The 19851-nt window shown below is 42.2% G+C and overlaps 1 protein-coding gene across 3 annotated transcripts in view; it reads left to right on the forward strand.

Moving 5' to 3' along the window:
- Positions 1–19851, forward strand: part of GRM1 (glutamate metabotropic receptor 1) — a 189006-nt gene that overhangs the window by 154481 nt on the left and 14674 nt on the right. For all 3 annotated transcript variants that reach the window (XM_054195397.1, XM_054195398.1, XM_054195399.1), the window contains exon 7: positions 4711–5641. In XM_054195397.1, the coding sequence (XP_054051372.1) occupies positions 4711–5641 (931 nt within the window). The remainder of the gene's footprint in view (positions 1–4710; positions 5642–19851) is intronic.

Here is a 19851-nt window from a genome sequence, read left to right on the forward strand (position 1 = left end):
TCTTTGTCTTTTAATATGACTGGCTGGCAACTAGGTGTTGCTGTAGTGTTTAACACATAGACAAAGTACTTAAACCTTGATTAAATAGTTCCAAGAGATACTGTTAAGCTAGTTCACTGAAGCCAAGTGAGCTTTCAGAGGATGTATTTTGAGAAGAAAAGCTGGCCACTTCTCCAGCTAAAAATATATTATTAATCACAGTAAACTGGGAAACTTGACCCATTGTCTATCTTGGTTTTCTATGGAAAATAAGCTATGGTTGTGTCCCAGATGTGTGTGTATCTGTCTATATCCTGTACCTCTTACACCCCCTCCCCACTTCCCTGGTGTGCAACTGAACCTACTTCAAACAGATTTGTCAGGATACAATATCTCAGTGATCATTCAGTTCCTTCAGGTTTCATGTAAGTGGGTTATAGGAAGAGGAGTTCTTGAAAAATAGCTGGGCTATTAGCTGGGCCCCAATTGTGGAAAAATGCCTTGTACTAGAAGACACTAGAAAATCCACAACACGCTTCATAAATGTCCTGACCATTGGAAAAGCTCATATTCAACTCCTATCTCCTAGGGCATCAGTGTCTGCTAATTTTAAAGCAGACAACCAGGTTCTGTTAGTCTTGGAGGTTCACAGAATTGTTTGTATCTACTATTCACAGAAGAAAAGTGGGACTTCTTTTTTAATCAATAAGGCAGAACAAGAACATAGTGAGAGATCAATCTGCACTAGGGCAAATGTGGTTCAGTGCTACCAGCTGCCCAAAATAGCTCAAAAAGGGGCATGTCAAAATGACAGGCACTGCTGAAAGGAGTTGAGGAAAGCATCAGTGTTGGAAAAAATCTCAGGGGCATGTTGCAATCTATTAACTTTTAATGAAATCAGTACATGACCTGCTGATTTGTGTTCCTTCTCAGCAAGGAGACTGGACCACTGCTGTTCTAAAATCACAGTAGCATCAGTCAAATGACAGCATAGCCATCAACTGATTTCCTAGAGAACATCAAAATGGCAGTCTGCTCCTGCACAGTTTCTTCATTCTGTCTTATTGAGGAAAAAACTTTTTTTAACCCCTAAGTACAAAGTTGTGAAGAAAAGCTGATGGCATCCTAACCTTTAGAAAAGGGAGACTGAGCTAGATAAACTCCGGCTCTTGAACTTTGTGGGAGTTGCCACTGGTACCATTTAATTTGTAATTCTCTTTTCTTGCCAGGATTTCTCCCATCAAATGTGTTTTTATAGCTTGCTTTTATGTGTTGTATTCATACTCTACCAGTCACCATAGCATCTAGACACAGACGTTAACATCTCACATTTCAGATTGTTTTTCCCTTTGCCTTAAATCTTAAATGCTAAACATGTATGCAGTTTTAGTCACATTTTTCATCACAGATGGAGGCTCTGAAACCCTTAGTCCCTTTAAGAAATGTGAAGCACATACTAACCCATTTCCTAAGGCGTGCTTTTCAAGATGCTCATTCTCTCCTTTTGAAATCAGTCCCTGTTGCTCAACAATCCTTTCCTGACATTTTAATTTTATTTTTAAATGTAATTTTTTTTTTAGATTGCTTCCCTAAATATGTGTTCAGTGAAGTGGAGTCAGGAGGCACAAAGGATTTCTCACCACAGATGATAAAAACCTGACCTGACAAATTGTCGCTAAAACCAGTATTTCAAGGCCTTGTGCCAAGAAGAAGAGATATCTTTTATAGTATCAGAATCTATAAGAAGAATGAATGTCAAGCTAGTAAACCCAAATTACATAAATCATCTTAAATAAGCAATAAACCAAGAAAGGACAGGAAGTTTTAAAGAGTTATTATGAAATGAATCACAAAGGTTTGGGGCTATCAGTTACCTGGGATGTGTTAATGACCTCAGAAAACATCCTGGATTGTCTTATTGGCCTTGAAGCATGAATATAATTTAAAAAAATAAATTAAAAAATCAATTAGGCCTCTGCTCTAGGAAAAGATTCATAGTTAAAGTGCAGGAAAAATAGTAGACGAAAGCTACCAAACAGCTTTATACTAGAAACTTTCAGCTGTGAAGCTTTTTTGTTCTCTGATTTTTTGAGGTTTGGGTTAGTTGTGGGGTTTTGGGGGGATTTTTTGTGGTTTTGTGTTTGTTTGTTTGTTTGTTTTTAAACCTGTAAGTACACCGTTTCTTGGGTGTCCTCCCCCAGTCTCGACACGCTTTCCTAGCCCACTTTCCCACTTCTCTAGCTGGGAAACAACCCACCTTCCCAGGTGCTGAAAACCAACAACTGTTTGCCGATATAAGCAGCGCAAGCAGCTTTTTGCAATGTTTCTAGCATATGTGGCTCTTGGGGCTTGCTGGTGCATCGGAATTACACTGATTTAACGAAACAGATTTCTAAGACCTTACACAGGATAAGCTTGAAGTAATCGATATGCTTAACTACCATGCTGAATCAGGGCTGAGGCTCTGAAAATATCATTTAAGATGGAGTAATATGAGTATGGCTTGACGTTGCTAAGCTTAAAGTCCACATTGAAACTTAACCCTTCCAGCAATGACAGACTGGCTTCTTGTTTAAGAAGCGCTTTGCATGTGTTAATCAACGAGCAAGAGCTCTGATTCTTAGTCTTTTATTAAATCAAAGAAGGAGCCAACTTCCACTCAGGGCTGCTGCCGCCAATGGCCAGAGGTTCCCACTTCTAATAAAAAGCTTTTCCTTCGTATTTCACCATAAAGACGCTGGTTGGAAGAACATGTTTCCTCACCTGAGTCTTGAACTCTGAACTATATGAGTTAGAACACTTTGAGGAAAACAGAATTCCTTTTCTTTATAAAATAAGACCTCCAGTTGCACATACTATCGTTTCTATTGTTTTTGATGTTACAGATACCTGTAACATAATTACCTGTAGTTAAGTAGACAGCATTACCTGTAGTTAAGTCAGCCTGGTACACTTAGAGACAAAGAGTATGGAATTATAAGACATTCTTTCAGTTCATATGACATTGGCAGACATTAAAAGTTCGAGCAGAAATTTTCCATGTCAGGACTTTGCCTCAGGCTGATTTTTTTTTTTTAATTTCAACAAAAAACATTTTTTCTTCTTCTATTTCTCAAAATGAGGTTATAGGAAAACTGTTCAACCCTGATCCATACCTCTGCTTACTTCTCATATATTTGGAAGGAAAGAACGTTCTGTTTTGGTAGAGGTATCAGTTTATAATTTTGTGTCACCCCGTGGAAGATGCATATAAATTGAGCAAAACTGCAGGCCTCAGAAGCTTTTAGTTCATAGAGTTTGGTTTCTGCAGATATACTGCATACTGAGGAGGAAGGGGTTGAGCGTGACTTTTGCTCATCACAATATCAGGGCCCTTGCTAAGATTTAGTGGCAAAACTGAGAGGAAAAAAATTCCTCTCTTTACAAGCTCGCTAACAGCACCACCTTTTCCCTGCTCTTCCTAGCCATGTCCAGCAACCCAGACAGGCAGAGGTGAGGAGCAGCCAGTCCAGGATGCGAAAAGCTGGACCAGCCGTGTTTATAAGGGAGACATCTGCGTGGAGAGGTGGCTGGCTAGGAAAAAACTGAACTGGAAGGGGAACTGAGGTGGAGACAGTGAGGGACCGGGTGGAAAGATGCTTGAGAGGTGGGGGAGAGGCACAAAAGGTGAGCTGGGCCCAAGGGAAACTGGGGGAGGACAGACACAAGAAGTAGAAGGGGCCATGGACACTTACCTTGTAACACAGGAATATGTTAAAAGCATTTTGGCACTATTAAGTCAAGAACAGAAATTAGGAAATGCCAGAATGAAGGGTTTCAGTAACTCAGCTTCACAACCACAACATCCTATTAACACAGAGGATTTCATTTTCTCTGTAATGTTATTATACCTTCAGCACAGTGAGGAAGGCAGCCAGAGACTCCTTTAACTTGAGTGTGGGACAGAGCAGTTAAATACCATCTTACTATGTTTACACATCTGTACCAGTCACAAAGGAGAGCCTTTACGGTTATTTTTTGAAGAAATGCATATTTTGTGTGTTTGACTTTTCCAGAAGAATTAAATTACATTATTTAGTGGAAAAACAATGCTCAGAGGGTTTGACAAAATGAGAATAAGGCAATGTTAAGAGAAAAAAAGCAGAAATATACTAAGAAGGTACAGTACCTATAGTGTAGTTCTGTTACAACTTTGGATTTATTACTGTTTTTCTGTCTATAGATCTCTAATTAATTTCTATTATTTATAAAATCACCCTCATAAAAATGTATTGGGTCAAGTTATAGTGATTTCGATAAAGATTAAAATAAGTTACTGTGGGGAGGTCAAAAAGCTACTCATTCTGATATTCTGATTTGTAACAATCCCTTCCCTGCTGAAGTGAAGGGATGGTGCTGAGTTTGTCTGGGTTCTGTTCCCAGCTCTGCCTTTGATATGCTGAGCTTTTCAGCAGATATCTCAAGAAAAATTACAAAAAAATTTCCAAATCTCATTTCCCTTTGTAGTGTCATGAGCAAATCTTTGGGACACTCAAAATTGATGGCTGATTTTTGAACATATTTAATTCAAATTTTTCCATGTTGCAGTTCACTCCTTTGTAAAATGGTTTTAATAATCCCCTGCTCATAGGCATAAGCTAATGCTTGGATTATATTGGGAGCCAGAAAAAGGAAGTTCTTTCTTCAAGCAGCTACCTTTCTAACACTCTGTTTCTTTTCTGTACACTGCAGGCTGTGAACCCATCCCTGTAAAGTACCTCCAGTGGAGCAATATAGAGTCTATTGTGGCTGTGGTCTTTTCCTGCCTGGGGATCCTGGTCACCATGTTTGTCACCCTTATCTTTGTGCTCTACAGGGACACCCCTGTTGTCAAATCCTCCAGCCGGGAGCTCTGCTACATTATCCTTGCTGGCATCTTTCTGGGTTACGTCTGCCCTTTCACCCTTATAGCTAAACCCACCACGACATCCTGCTACCTCCAGCGCCTTCTGGTGGGTCTCTCCTCTGCCATGTGCTATTCTGCCCTTGTGACCAAAACCAACCGCATTGCACGCATCCTGGCAGGCAGCAAAAAGAAGATCTGTACCCGCAAGCCACGTTTCATGAGCGCATGGGCCCAAGTAGTCATTGCCTCCATTTTGATCAGTGTGCAGCTGACACTGGTGATCACGCTGATTATCCTGGAGCCCCCGATGCCCATCCTCTCCTACCCCAGCATTAAGGAAGTTTACCTTATCTGCAACACCAGCAACCTAGGCGTTGTGGCTCCCGTGGGCTACAATGGACTCCTCATCATGAGCTGCACGTACTATGCCTTCAAGACTCGCAATGTGCCTGCCAATTTCAATGAGGCCAAGTACATTGCATTCACCATGTACACCACTTGTATCATCTGGCTGGCTTTTGTGCCTATCTATTTTGGGAGCAACTACAAGATCATCACCACCTGTTTTGCAGTGAGTCTGAGCGTGACAGTGGCGCTGGGGTGCATGTTCACTCCTAAGATGTACATCATCATAGCCAAGCCTGAGAGGAACGTCCGCAGTGCCTTCACCACCTCAGATGTGGTGCGTATGCATGTCGGGGATGGCAAGGCACCTTGCAAGTCCAACACTTTCCTCAACATATTCCGGAGAAAGAAGCCAGGGGCCGGAAATCCAAAGTAAGTGATTGCCTGCAGGTACGCATCTATCTGTATATGTCCCTCTCTTTGCCATCCTCTCTTGATTGACCGTAGTCTGCTGAATAGTAAGGTATGTAACAGGTTTTCATCTCACATGTAGCAGAAAAGGTGGAAATGATCCTCTAGATCTAAGCCTCAGAAGGAAGCTTACATATGTTGCTGCTTCTCTCTTGCCCTAAAGGCAGCTCTGTACCCAGCACCCTCTGCCTCTGGGGTAGGTCAGGCAGTGGCAGAGTAACCAAACTCCATTTGTAGCTTTTCCCGTCTCTCCATGCATGTGATGGGGATCTCACGTCCCTGCGTGCGTAATTGCTCTGAATTATGTTCAAACTCAGGTGCTGTTGTAGCCTTTTGGGAAAGGGAACGAGAAATCTATGTCTGAGTGGTTGTAAATCACATGTACTTGTCTAAGGCCACCGGGATATGTGTGTAAAACCTGGGGATTGAACATTAGTTTTTAAGGTAGTGTTTTGTGTCAGTCCTCATGATTGTGATCCAAAAGCACCCTTCATACTATCTCTATGATCTATTTAGTATTCAGAATTGTGAGCAATACTCTTAATCATCATTAGTGTAAACTTGTCCGTGTTCTCAAACCCAGTGTTGGTGTGAAAGTTGCAGAAGTCAACTGATGGTGAAAATGAACTTGCATCCACATCTATTGAACCTGTTATTTTCCTTGCTAATAATGAAAAGCAACCCAGCTGTAACAGAGGGGGAGAGAGAACTGTTACTTCAAACAGCATCTCCCTGTGAGCAGCTGTCTGAACATTTGCATTCTTTATTATCTTATTGCTTTTTAATCTTTAAAGAAGCACCATAGGGATAGACATGATCTTAGATTATCTTTGTCCCAATTAAAATAAATATCAAAATAATAAAGAACCAGTGAAGTCTGCATTTCTGAGCTTCCTGATAGAATTACAATTCATTTATTTCCAGCTCTTTGGGATCTGTAGGTTTCTCTGAGTCACTTGAGTTGATTTCAACTGGTTTGCATAAGAACCATTTTCATATGTCCTGGAGATGGAAGGGATAAGGATGGAGGTTATACCGTATAAAACCCATGCTGTGATCAATTTTGCTTTTATGCTACTTCAATACTTTTTATTTTGTTGCCAGATGGGGGGTCGGAAGAGAAGGGAATGAAGAAATAGCTAACCCAAATATACAGCTCAGTATGCCACGGAGGCCATGATAAGAATGCCAGCTCCACAGACAGACAGACAGGGAGCTGGGAGTGGCAGGCAGCCCTGGGAGTCCCCCATGCAGGGAGATGGCCAAAAATCTCTAGCTCAAGAGCTTGAATTTCATGCAATTCCAAAGAAGCTGGATGTTGGATGGTGTCTTACATGTCTGTAAGAAACTAGTGTGCTCTTCCTGCAGTGTAGTCTCTGACTAACACTGTTGGTATCTTTAAGATGATGTCTGACAAACAAAAGGACTATTGAGTATTTTAGATCATGAGAAACTTAGTAACTATTTCTTTGTTGTGCTTACTGTTCTACTTTCACCAAGAAAATTGTACTTTAAAAGATCCAAATGTAATATATTTAGAACACGGCTCATAATATGAGGAAATACTTAATCCTGTTAAAAAACTGAGCTTCCCCCTCAGTATTGTCACCTTAAAAAAACAACAGGGCTTACCTGAGCTTTTTAGAAATTTGTTCCTTAATTTTAGTAAGATTTTCTTGGCCTCTCTGTTGAGCCTGTGTGAGTGGTATGAAGCAAAAAATCCCTACAGAGCTTTAAGGTGCTCTTCTAAAATAAAAGCTCAACACCTAGTTAATATGCGGGGTTTTTTGTCTCAGGTCAAGCCTCCAGATCTTTTACACAGCGAAATCCCAACCTCTGACCTAAACCTCTTGTGCAGTTACTCCTAGGCTCTTCACCTAAACCAGCACAGATGCAGGGAAACGCTAGGCTTGCTGATGGGGAAGGACAGCATACCTCTCTGTACGTGGGGATAAGGAACTGAGAGCAGTGGAGTATACAAACATACAGCTTTGGAAATAAAGTGACAAGATGATGCAAAAAGTAATTTCAGGGCTTTGGAGGGTATTTTAGCCCCTAACAGAGTCCATTGCAAAGCTTGTGAGGACATTGCGCTGGCACAGATAAAGAAGTGTGAGTCACTGAGGAAATCAAGAAGGAAAAAGTAGAATTTACTGGAGCCTTTGAAGCACCTAGATAACTTAAACATGTAGTCAGGTCCTTCCTGAAAGAGGACTTGAAACTATTGGAACATGCTTAATGCCCAGAAGAATGGCATCCAGGCTGATTTTCAATGTTGGCTTTTTTTTTCATTTCCAATCAAAATCTGGGATTTATTTGCCAGTTTTTCTGTAATTCAGACCCCCGAACCTGTTGCTCTGCTGCTTAATTCTGTAATTGGCCCTCCTTATGGCCACATTTTTCTGTCTGTAAGTGGTCATCAGTGATTCACTCAAAAGATTTCTTTTCCAGACGACTTACAACAACTTCCCATCCATTTTCTTGTTTTCTCTTCTCTCTAGTTTGTTTTCCTTTTTCTACTTTTCAATTTTCATCTCTTTTACTGTCCGTATCAAACCTCTCCTCTGCTAACCCAGTGAATTCTACTTCCTAAACAGAAAAGTGGCATCCATCTAAATTAAATTGGTGTGCAGATACAGAGTTAAATTGAGTTAGTTTTAAAAATGGAAACTAGTTTACATTTACAAGGGCAAGTCAAACTTATATAAGCCTTGATAAGGCATTCACATGCAATGTTGTGCTGGTAGTTTAACTACTATAGCTTGGGGACTAGAGCAAGCCAAGCCACTCTTCCTTTCTCCTTCCTAAAGTAGAGCAAAAGAATTAACCAGGGAAGTCTATTAACACAGGATCTATTAGTCAGTTCAAAACCTTCAGCTACAGCAGGTGCTGATGCAGAGGTCAGAAAGCCCCCTTGGAAAATGTCTGTCCCAGCTGCATTACCAACAGAGTTTCAATGACAATAAATTGTTTAGTAACATTGGTCTTCACTTAAATAACAGAGCACACGGCCTTTACTGATCTGCCGCACTCTGCAGATGCTATACGCAATCATGAGGCTTTGAACTCTATCTTATTTGGTGGAATTAAACTCTGAGCAAGTGCAGACAGCACTGTTTTGAATAGATCTGGTTGGGAACTTTCCAGTGGAATGTGTTTTCCATCAGAAAATTCTGGCCTCTCAAAATGTTTCATAGAATTGGACTTTGATGTAGGGATCCTCTCTGGGCCAGGGGGACGTTCTTTTTTTTTCCATGGAGGGACGAAGGCATGAGGGAACTTTACCCCAACAGCCATTAGTTAACCCACTCGCTTAGGTTAAGAGCATCTCTTTCACTTCCCAGGTGAATAAACTATAACTGGACCATGCACTGTCCCAAAGCAAGTCTCCTCCTTTCTCTCTGTTCTTGTCCAGCAATGTGTCCTGGAACAGAGAAAAAAAATCCTGATGCAAACCCTAGAGAAATACTTTGTATTATTCTGTGAGAGAGCTTGAATCTGGGTCTGAGAGATCCCTCGTGAGTGTCTTCCATACCAAGTTACTGTCAGTCTCTCCCTCTTGTCAAATGAATATTTAAATATGTATAAAAAATGGAACAGCTCCATCAGGAGAGATGGAGAGAGAGTGATATCTGCTGCTTTTATTGAAGCTTTGTGGGGACATATATTAATTTATTGTTGGAGTTTGCTGCTTGATGACATTATGAGATCCTGGCTGTTACAGGATGATGACATAGCAGCATTTTTTAGGAGAGCATTTTTAATCTTTCTTTTTTTTTTTTTTTTTTTTTCCCCCCAGCTGTGAGATTGTAACTTTCGTATATGGATCTTGCTGTGATTATTAGTCTTGCTCTTGACCACAAATGTTACTTTGGTCTATGAGGGTCAATCAGCTTGAAGAGTAGCACTCCTGTGTAGTTCCTGTACGATTGCTTCCCTGAGGAAGCAGTGCTCTTTTCTGTACTATGTGCAGAAAAAATAACCAGTGACAGGGAAGATGCTGATCTTAAGGAGGGCTCAGGAAACACCTTCTCCAGCCACTGCTTTAAATGGTCCCTACTCAAAGTGCAGGAGGCTGAAGCCAGGCCTGCAGCCTGCAGATCCGTTGTGCTGCTTTTCTGGAGTCCACAAACACACTTCAGATAGACTTTGAGCCACAAAGCAGGGCTCACCTCTTCTCCCATGCTTCTTGTGGGCTGCAGTGGCATGAGAAGGATGAGTGTTGCAGAGGGGACCACAGCGGATAAGTTCGTTGTGCATCTTTGGGTAACTAGCTCCAGGTTTGGAAGTGATGCTTAGCTGCTGCCTCCGTCTTCACATATAAATTATTTTAAATTTATGGTTCAGACCCCAGATCTGTACACTATTTTAGTGCATTTTGAATCTAAGTAAGGATTTAGTTGGCAACGTAAGTTGTGTAGCAAAATCCGAGTTGATAGGAAGGCCAACCAGCAATACTCACAGAGTGGCCAGGGCTCCACATTAATGTGTAAGCCACCTGCTTCCCCCTTAGTAATTTTAATATATTTGCATTCAATTATTTTTCCTTCAGCTGTCTGCCCTCAGAAATGAATGGTTGTTTTTAAATATTTCCAAATGTGTACTTTTTATTTAGCTTTTTATCATGTTTTGGCAGTCCATGCCTCTAGGCTGCTCTTTCAGGCATCCACTCTAAGCAGCGTCCATGCAGTCACCTGGGCCAAGGATCTCTCAAAATGGCTTTATTTTATTCCAATAGAAGATGTTGGACAACCCAACATCCCTTAGTACCTTCTCCCTGTTTGCTTTACAGGAGCCTGCTCGTGTTCTTCGTCCTCTCTCCCTCTGTACTGGGTCCCTACATAGTTATTTAACTGGAAATCAGGTTTCTCGGTTACCTCTAGTAAGATGTCTCTGTTCCCTCACCAGGGCTTAGGGAACCATCTGCTTTTTTGTCTTGCCAGTTATAAAATTATCTCCAGGTATTCTTAAGTTACTCTTTCTCTTTAAACCGACTTGCTGAGTTGCCATTTCATCTTGAACAAGCTGTGCTGACATGCTGTGTTTTTCTGGGACTCATTTCACTTGGCGACTCAGTGCACAAAGGCTTTTGGGCTCCTCAGCTCCTTCATTTTCGAAGCCTCCCACAGACATGCAGGGAGGGGAATCTTAGCGTAAGTATGGCCAGAAGGCAGGACATTTTGTTTCACTGTTTTTTCATGATGGTGGGAGGAGGCAAATGCACAGTGCAGTGTGGCAAGAGTTGGAGCTTCCAGAAACAGAGAGTAAATGTTCCGCATGTTCAGTTGCAGCCATACAAATGCAGATCTTTTACAGCCTCTCACTTGATCCAACCTGTGTGCCTCGTCATAGGAAGAAATGCTCAGGAGTATTCCCTCTTCTCGCCTTCACGTTACTGCTCCATGCAGTCAATATGCTATCTTTAAGCAGGGTGTTATGGAGGCAAGAGGGGAGGGAAGTGTGAACAAAAGACATGAAAACACTTTTAATGTAAGTAAAACAATGGCTTTTGTCCTGACCTCTGCAGGCTAGAGTGTGTGAAATCGAACAAAACCAATCTCAACCTGGCGCAGCCTCACAGGGAATATTTCACTCTGCCTGGCTGAAATCCATCAGAAGATCTGAAATAAGAAAATTTAGTGGAAAGTGCAAGGAGGATTAATAACTGGTCACCATTGTACCTTCTCTTATGAAACAGAATATACCGTTAAATTCTTGCACTTCAGGACAAGAGTCCAATCTGAGAAGTCTACAATATATTTAAGTATTTTCTTTGGTCCTAAATTGTGTCACGTAGCCCGCAACATATAAAAATTATCTTTAAGTGCTTGTTGTACAGTTTACTGTCTAGTGTAGTTTTATCTTCTTACAGTGTTGACAAACCAGTATAGTGACAATTGCTGAATCTAATGGGAAATGGTAGGCTAGCTTGCTTTGCAATTTGGAGAATTGTTGCAGTGGGTAAACTTCTCATGTCCTGTAGTAGTATTTCATAAACAATAAGACAGCCCTTTATATTTACTGTTACAGACCTTGGAAAATAACAAATTCCAAGGCGCTTTCAAGAAGGCCCTTAAACCTACTGGGCCTGCACAGCCATACTGCTGAGGCTTACCCCAGAGCAGGGAGGTGTATTATAGAAGAGAGTTTTGAAACAGCAGAAAGGTTGTAAGCTCCTACAAGTAGGAAATACTACAAAGATTAAAAAGAAAAAAAAAAAAGATGGTGGGAAAAATGGTACAGGTTAGGTTGTTTATTTAAATAATTTCTCTGTCACTGTATGTCTGATCTCCTCAGTAACCCAGTAATAAAATGTTGATGTCCAGGCCCTGTTTTCGGTGCTGACTCTGTAGCGCGGTGGCACCATGGGGTGCAAGGCACAGTGCTGGTCTGTGGCTGTGTGGCTCCCGCCTCCCCATCAGGCCACGGGACTCCACAACTACGGGGCCCTTGTTTCGCCATTGCATTCTGCCATATCATAGAGGAGTCTGCTTCCTTCACAGTGCAGATAGCGACGTGGCAGCCCTGGTGTAGTTCGCCGGTGCCACAGCTGACACAAGGAAGGCAGGCGGCACCCTGGTCTGACACAACCCATCTCCCTGTCGTAGCCCTCCCTGGCGTTTGCCTAGCTTCTGTACGCAGTGTAGTCCTTCACCCTTTTCTGTGATTGCAGTGCCTGTTTGGGAAAGCAACTATCACAGGGACAGTTGAAGATTTTAATGCCAAACATCTCCCTCTCAGGAGTTGGTACGTTTGCTGGCTTTGCTGGGTTATTTACCGGGCTTAAACCATTAATGACTTTGAGGACACATAGCACTGTGACAGGTAACAGCTCTTACCCAGTTCTCTCATGTATGTGATGTGAATTTCAAATAAGAAAATTCAACAAACTCAGTCAAGCTGTTCAGTCCTTGTCAGTATATTGATTTAAGTGAATATTTAAAATTCCCAGAAGACAGTTACATGTTTCCAAAGGGACTCTTACAATTGATGTTAAAGAATTGGAAAGAAACACAAAATAAGGGAGTCTGAAACTTAATAATCCAATAGAAATTTATTCTAGCCCTGCTGCAGGCTTGTCCATTAAATTTGAGCTGTGTAATTATATCTAATATTGTCCTCTGTAGCCTTGAATTTGCATTTGCTTTAATAGATATGTTGTAGTTCTGTCCACGCACCAAAACCAGTAATAAATAACTCTGAGATGTCACTTCCACTCTTACATTCTTTCTAGTTATTTAAATGAATACTAAAACCCATATTTCTTTATAAACCAGGGATGGCAAATGCATATAGCAAATTATATACCAAATTGTGTGCCTGTGTACGTACGTACAATATAACCAGTCTGGAGACACAGAATTTACTTTTTCCTTCTAATAAGAAATAGGGGCAAGGCTGCATAAGGCACTTTAAGTTTTCCTTGCAAATTGCCTCCAGCTAAAGGGAGACCCAGCACACGCATAACCGATGACACAGCAAGCTGAGGGGAAGCGGCAGGGACAGATACCCAACATGACTGGGATGATTGTCGTCAAGTACAAGCCAAGAGGTCCAGCAGTTTAGGCTCATTCCTCTGGGTTTCCTTCTGTGACCAAACAGAGGCTGCCCGACACTGCATTTAAGAGAAATAAATAAGAAAAGCAAGGAGGTTCTGCAGTGGACTCCAGTAAGAGCAGTGGCGTAAACCCCACTCAGACAAAACCCGGGTTATATTGGATTAGTTTACAGGGCACAGTACCTGCACCTGGGCTCCCATCCAGGCTTCTTCTTTGTCACCAGTCAAAGCCACATTTTAATTGGATGGTCTCTTTAGGTGAAAGGGCTGTTGTGTAAGGTTTTATGTAATTTCCTCCCTTTCTCAGAAGTTCCCAGTCCAGGGCAGTTTTGCCACTTTCTTTTCATGGATATTCACAACTCTCTTCTCCCGGGGGATTTTGACAGGACATAAGCCCGAGGAATGATCTCTGAGTGCAGCCTGGTTTTTACCAAATGACTCTTGGAGAACTTGGCTTTGCAGCTCCTTCTCTTGTTTTGCTGCTCTCAAGATGCTGAATCACAACATGTTGTTTTACTTACAGGCACTGCTGTAGCACCAGGCAGCTTTGTATAATGAATCTTTACTTAAACGCAATGATGCATAGATACACAACTACATCAGAGGAGAGCTTTACAGTTATGTGTCACAATCTCTGCTTCTTGACTGAAGCGAAGCAAACACAGTACTGCAGACAGAAATCCTAGGAAAAGCTAGTATCTTTCTTGGCATAAAACACAGGAATAAGGACACCACTTGTAATTTAATTTCTTGCTTGACTGGATCACTTATTACATTTCCTTGTATTTTTTCTATTTGTATATATTATTTATTGCATTTTTATTCTGAAATCTAGTCGTAGCAATCCGGTTAGGATACTACAAAAATACACCAACTCAACAGTGAGTGATACAAACAATTGCATTCACATGTAGGTATAAGCAAGTGATGTTTACCTGCTTAGCACCATAATCTGACATTGGTTTTGTTAGAATTCTCTCTGTGAGAAAAATAAGGAAGAAAACTACTCCATTTAAGAGAGTCAGGTAAATAAATAGGTGTTGAAGGCTACATCTAGAGAAGCACCTAAAAGCTCTATATTACATACAGAAGTCAGATTCCAGCTCTCATAAGCACATACTTATGAAAAAAAAACCCCACCAACCCATGTTCAGGGCGGGGAGTGTTCTGAAATATAATTTTAAATGCATAACAGCCATTTATTTATTTAAATCAGCATTTAAAAATGGAAATGGAATAAAGAACTAACATATAAGTCTCCAAGAGGCTACTTTAAGATTTTTTAAGTCAAGAATGCATTTTACCTCCTTCCTGTCCTCAAAGGTTTGATGTTTCAGCCCTGTGCCTCAGTTATTCACCTCCTCTCAGTAAGCAGAGCTGTGACATTTCATGAACACATGATAATTCATGTATGAATACTTGCGAGAATAAACACACAAGATATTTCCTAAGTGTTTATTCTTCAGTGCTCTCTGAGCCACCTTGCGATTTCATACATCTTTGAGCTAATTTAGAGGTGAACAAAAATTTGGGTACTAAAGGATATAATGCGGATGTCTGATACTCTCTAGATAAGGATAAGGATATAAAACAGCACAAGCCCTATACACATTTATATATAGTTAATAAAGAAGGGGTTGGTTTTTTTCCTTCAAATTAAAATGTAGTCTGCAAAATATTCTTGATTCACCCCTGCAATTCTGTGCAAAGTTCCTAGTGAGAAATGCAGAACTACTGCTAATTTATTTAATCCTTTTTCATGCTTAGGGACGCACAAGCACTTAAGTGCCCAAGAAGAGGAGAGCACTCTTGGATGTTACCTCTTTCACTGATGTGAAAGGCCTCTCGCATTCTGGCTTGTCCACCGAGCTCATGCCTGCCTGTGATAAGCGTTCCCCTTTGCTCAGGGATGCCCCACATAGCAAAACACTGCAAACACAGGCTGAGAGAGCACCTGATTTTTAGCAAGACTGTAGTTCATAGGCGAATCACACCCCCAGAGAGAGACGATGGTCCATCTCTGCTAAGGGACTGTAGGCATGTATGGTTTTCCACCCTGTTAGAAACTAAATCGTCTGAGCAGGGTTTTATCCTGATTATATAGCGTTAGTCTGAGTCCAGTGTTGCTTTATGTTTCATTAGAGAAATATCTTCAAAGGCCTTGGTGGATGATAGTAGCGCATACATTTTGTTTGCTGTGGGAAGAGGCCTGCACATTGCTCCATCAGTTGATCAGTAATGTGTTTCAAAGCAAATTTGTCAGGATGATGCCAAGGCACAAAGACTGGACTTACATGATCACTGTAAATTGGGGATGCTCTCCATGGCTTTTGCTATCCTAAGGAAGGGTTTGGAAAAGTTTGTCACCAGCAGTAGCTCAGGTTAGCTCCCTTCCCCTCCCCAACTATTTGAGCTCCCAGAGCCAGGAGTATTTTTCAAATGGTGACTTTTACTAAACTACGGGAAAAAAAGTCAAGCAGTTTCAGCTTACATATGCCCCAACAGCATGAACCGCTGCCAATCGTACCAGCCCTTGTAAGATCCCAGCCTGCACACATTTGTGCCTTAGCAGCAGCAGCAGCTGAGTTCCAGTTATTACAGGGAGAGGACACAGCACAGTAGCCAGGCACCTGCAGAAGCCCATTTTTCTTAAAATATCCCAAAATTCAGACACGTTCACTTACAAACACCTGTACTACCTCCTACAACATTTAATGCCATCCTAATTTTTCCAATTTTCACATCACTTTCATAGAACACAGAAGATGGAGAGTCTGGTGCTGGATACGATGCATGGCAAAGCAGAGGCTAACTTCTGGTGCACCACTTAGTCCAAAATCTGGATGTAGTCTTTGCTAAATGCCTGTCCCACAGATGTTTGTAATGGAGCAACTTTCTTTCTTCTCTTTATTTTTGTCTATGATGACTTGTGACTTAAGAGTTTGTAAAGCGACGAGTAGTTTCAAAATCTCCATCTCTGCTTCCTGCTTGACTTTGATTTTTTTTAGCTAGCACGGTTTGGTGGGGTTTTTTTTCACCTACCTTCTTATACAGTTTTCCATCTGTCCCAAATGCACAGAGTACCATTCGCTGCCAGAGCAGAGATCTGACCACGTTCTCTGCTGTTCTCCCAGCTATCAGCTCTGTGCCCCAAAGACTCTGAAAGGGCAAAATGATCATCACCAGATCTTTGTTTGAGGTTTCCAGACCCAGGTCTGGAAGACTGCAACACAGATGTTATGACAGATTTAATGTCCACACAGAAGACATCTACAGTCAGAGTCACTAATAATCCTGGCCAACGACACAGACTACATTCTCTGCTATACCTAAGAAACCACTTTAAGTGTGGGTTGAAAAGGAAAGTATATTGTATCAGTAGAACATCTGCCTCCACATTAAAGTTGTTAAAGACTACTTAATTTTGAAATAACAAGTCAACTAAATAAGTCAGAACATATATGTGCTCTGGCATTCAGCCTCCCACACCTGACAAGCATAGGTTAAAAGGCATTATCACTGTAAACAGCAAACAATTGTGCAGGCTAGAAGTAATCACAAAATTTGTCACTTTAAAGCCCACTTGAAAACTAAAAGCTCCAGGTTTCTTGTTACTGCATTATCAACAATTTACCATTTCTAGCTTACTGCTTCAGTTATCTCTTCTTAATCTGTTTCCTCTTCTCTGCTCTGTGGTTCTTCTTTTGTGGTGTGCAGAATGTTGTTTTTTTCCACGTTGTAAAATTGACCTTACAGAGAGGCAAAAAAAAAAAAAAAATAAAATTATTGTCTGCTGGATTGTCCTTGAGCCAGATCTCAAGGTCAGATAAACATTAATGTCAGCGCCAGAGAAGGTGTCCCTGCTGCCCCTGGTTTGGGGAACAGAGATGAGAGTTGTCCCTTTCAGCAGCAAATCATTAGATTAGCTCAGCTGTGCTGCAGTACCACAGACGGAGATGTCAAAGCTGATCTTAAACTCTAGCAAAACAAGTGCCCCCTGATGTGATTCTAGCAGCTCCTAACTAGTAGATGGTTTGCTGGTGTTTGTGGTTTCACTCTGATCAGTCCTAGGTACCCCCAGAGTACCACAGGCTCAGTTTAAATGCCCATCTGCAAGCCACCTTCTAGGCCAGTATAGCTGCCTTCTCTTTACCCAGCATTATTAATCTTCCCTTATCCTTTATTGTGTTAAAGCCAGCAAAGTCTGCTCTTGTTGCTTTCTTACTTAAAGCTCTTGTTAGTCTTGCCCTCTGCTTCCATGGAAAATTTTTTTTTATGTTCTCTTCTGGCCATTTCTTTCATGGTACAAGCTAGATCATTTTAGAAGGCTCAGTTCAGGCTATTTCGGCTGGCTTGCATTCCGAGATCAAGGATTGTCTTGAAATTGGGACTTATTCCATGTTACTCATTTTTTTGTGTCCCAAAGCCCCCAAACCAGCCAACTAACCAGACAGCCAGCAGCAAAATACCCAAAAACCAACCAACCAACCAAAAAAAAAGCAAATCCCAGAGTCTGTGTAAACCCCCACAGAGGGATTATCTACCTTGAGCAGACTGACAAGGGCTGACAAGGGGCTACGCTTGAAAGCATAGTCGCAGCAGCAGCGACGACTGCAAAAAATGCCCAGCGAGCAGATTAAGCATGTGGGTGGCATTAACCCCGCTGAGCCAAGCCGTGGGCTGCCAGGGATGGGCCAGCCGGCTGCTAACCCGCACTGCCACTGGCCAGGTTAATGCCATCAGCATGCAGAAGCCACCCAGCAGCTCCCCAAGGATTCTCGGGAGCTGGCATGTGTGCAGCGTGGGCTCACCGGGGTGTCGTGGGAGCTCGCGTGGGTGTGGAGCGGGGGCTCGCATGTGTGGGCTGCAGGAGCTCACGTGTCTGGGCAGTACAGGCTCCCACGTGGTACAAGGTGTGACCCCAGGCATCTCTGTGCTCCCCCATCAGTGAGCAGTCCTTCCTCCTTTACTTTCTCATATCCTCTGAAACCTAAGGTTCTACACATTTCTTAATCCGTAGGATTATATAAATTATATCAAAAATCTCTCCTGTCACCATCCCGGACAGCCAAGAGATTTGCCTGCAGCTACTTTGGACTATCATAGCCCGTAAATCCACAAATGCTTTAAGCTGCCCTAAGCCAGAAATGACACCCAAAGCCTTCCTTTCCCCCATGCTGTCCCTTCAACTATGCAGGGACAAGAGCCTGGACAGCCATGCTGTGAACTGGAGCGGGAAACTGACTTTTTTTTTCCCTTTCTTTTTCTGGTTTAGCTGTCCCTGTCATTCCCTGCCAGTTGATTGAGCAATTGCACCAAGGGTTGTGCTGGCATGGAGGGGCGGGTGGAGCAGCAGGAGGGGGCAGCTGGGGAGGGCTGGAGCAGCTCTGGGCGCACAGCTGGCTCCTGCTGGCCTGGGGTGACCTGAAGTGCAGCCTGAGATCGGTCTCCACCGTGCAGCTCAAGCCTGGGTCTTTCTAGGCATCCTACTGGGATTATGTTCTCCTTAGTGACAGTGACCCCTCTGTCCTCTTCGGCAGATGCTCACACCGCAACAGAGAGGGTGTGCTATGAAATCCCTTCTGCTCCTCCACAGGGGACGATTATCTGTATGTCTCACTCAGCCTGGCAAGGGTCAATGACCCTGTAACCTCCCTCCTACTTGCCGTGCTCCTTGCTTCACAGCTCTTAATGACTTCCTCCTCTCCAAAAACTGTCACTGCACCATTGATTAGCATAATTAAGTTAAAACTCAGAGCAATTATTTCCAACCATCACTGAGCTTGGGATTCAGGACTTGTGTTTTAAAAATGAATTTGTACTGAAAACCTGTCCATCTTCCCACCTCCTTTATTGGCTTAATGAAATACATTGCAGAAATCTTCTATCAGATCCTGGCTCATACAAAAGGTACTGAAAATTCAGCTCCTCTTCCTAGAGAAAAAGGACGTGGCCTTGCTTCTGTTTCTGTAGATACCTTTTGATCCAACCATGACAACCACACGCAAAACCTGACCTTTCAAGGGCAAAAACATCAGAAGATGAACATGCTTCTGCCTAGGAAGATGCTAGATTTAGAGAGGCAAGAGGGTTGGGGATGAGTGTTTGGTTGAGCACTTTACTGATCTGGTTCTACGTACAAAGTGCGCTTACCTCCCCAGTCACCTTGCAGGGTGGTTGAGGAGGTGAAAAGCAGGCTAGAAAGCTTGTGGTGTTGCTGAGCTGTCTCTTGGGAGTGCGGAGGGCGGTCAGTCTGAATGCTGGAGCAGGAAATACTCTAGGATGTGATGGCAGTGTGCCACAGGGCACATGGCACAAAGCTTCTCTTTTCCTGTATTAAAGCTAGAGGTTATACATAAATTCTTAAAAACTAGGGAATGATTCAGGGCTACCATCCTAAGTATCAGCATCGTGCCATCATCACTTCTCTTGAATTTCCTCCCCACCTTGCTATCTTCCTAATATTATTATTGATGATCAGTTGTTTTAGATTAGATTGTATAAAATCTGGGTCTGTGCTTTTCTGTATGTTTTTGACTGTGAGGAAAGCTTTTCTTACAGCTTGGACAGCATCTAGTGTGGAGGATCTCTGACTGTGGCTTCAGATGATAGG

Source organism: Rissa tridactyla, chromosome 3, assembly GCF_028500815.1.
Source record: "Rissa tridactyla isolate bRisTri1 chromosome 3, bRisTri1.patW.cur.20221130, whole genome shotgun sequence".
Taxonomy (NCBI): Eukaryota; Metazoa; Chordata; class Aves; order Charadriiformes; family Laridae; genus Rissa; species Rissa tridactyla.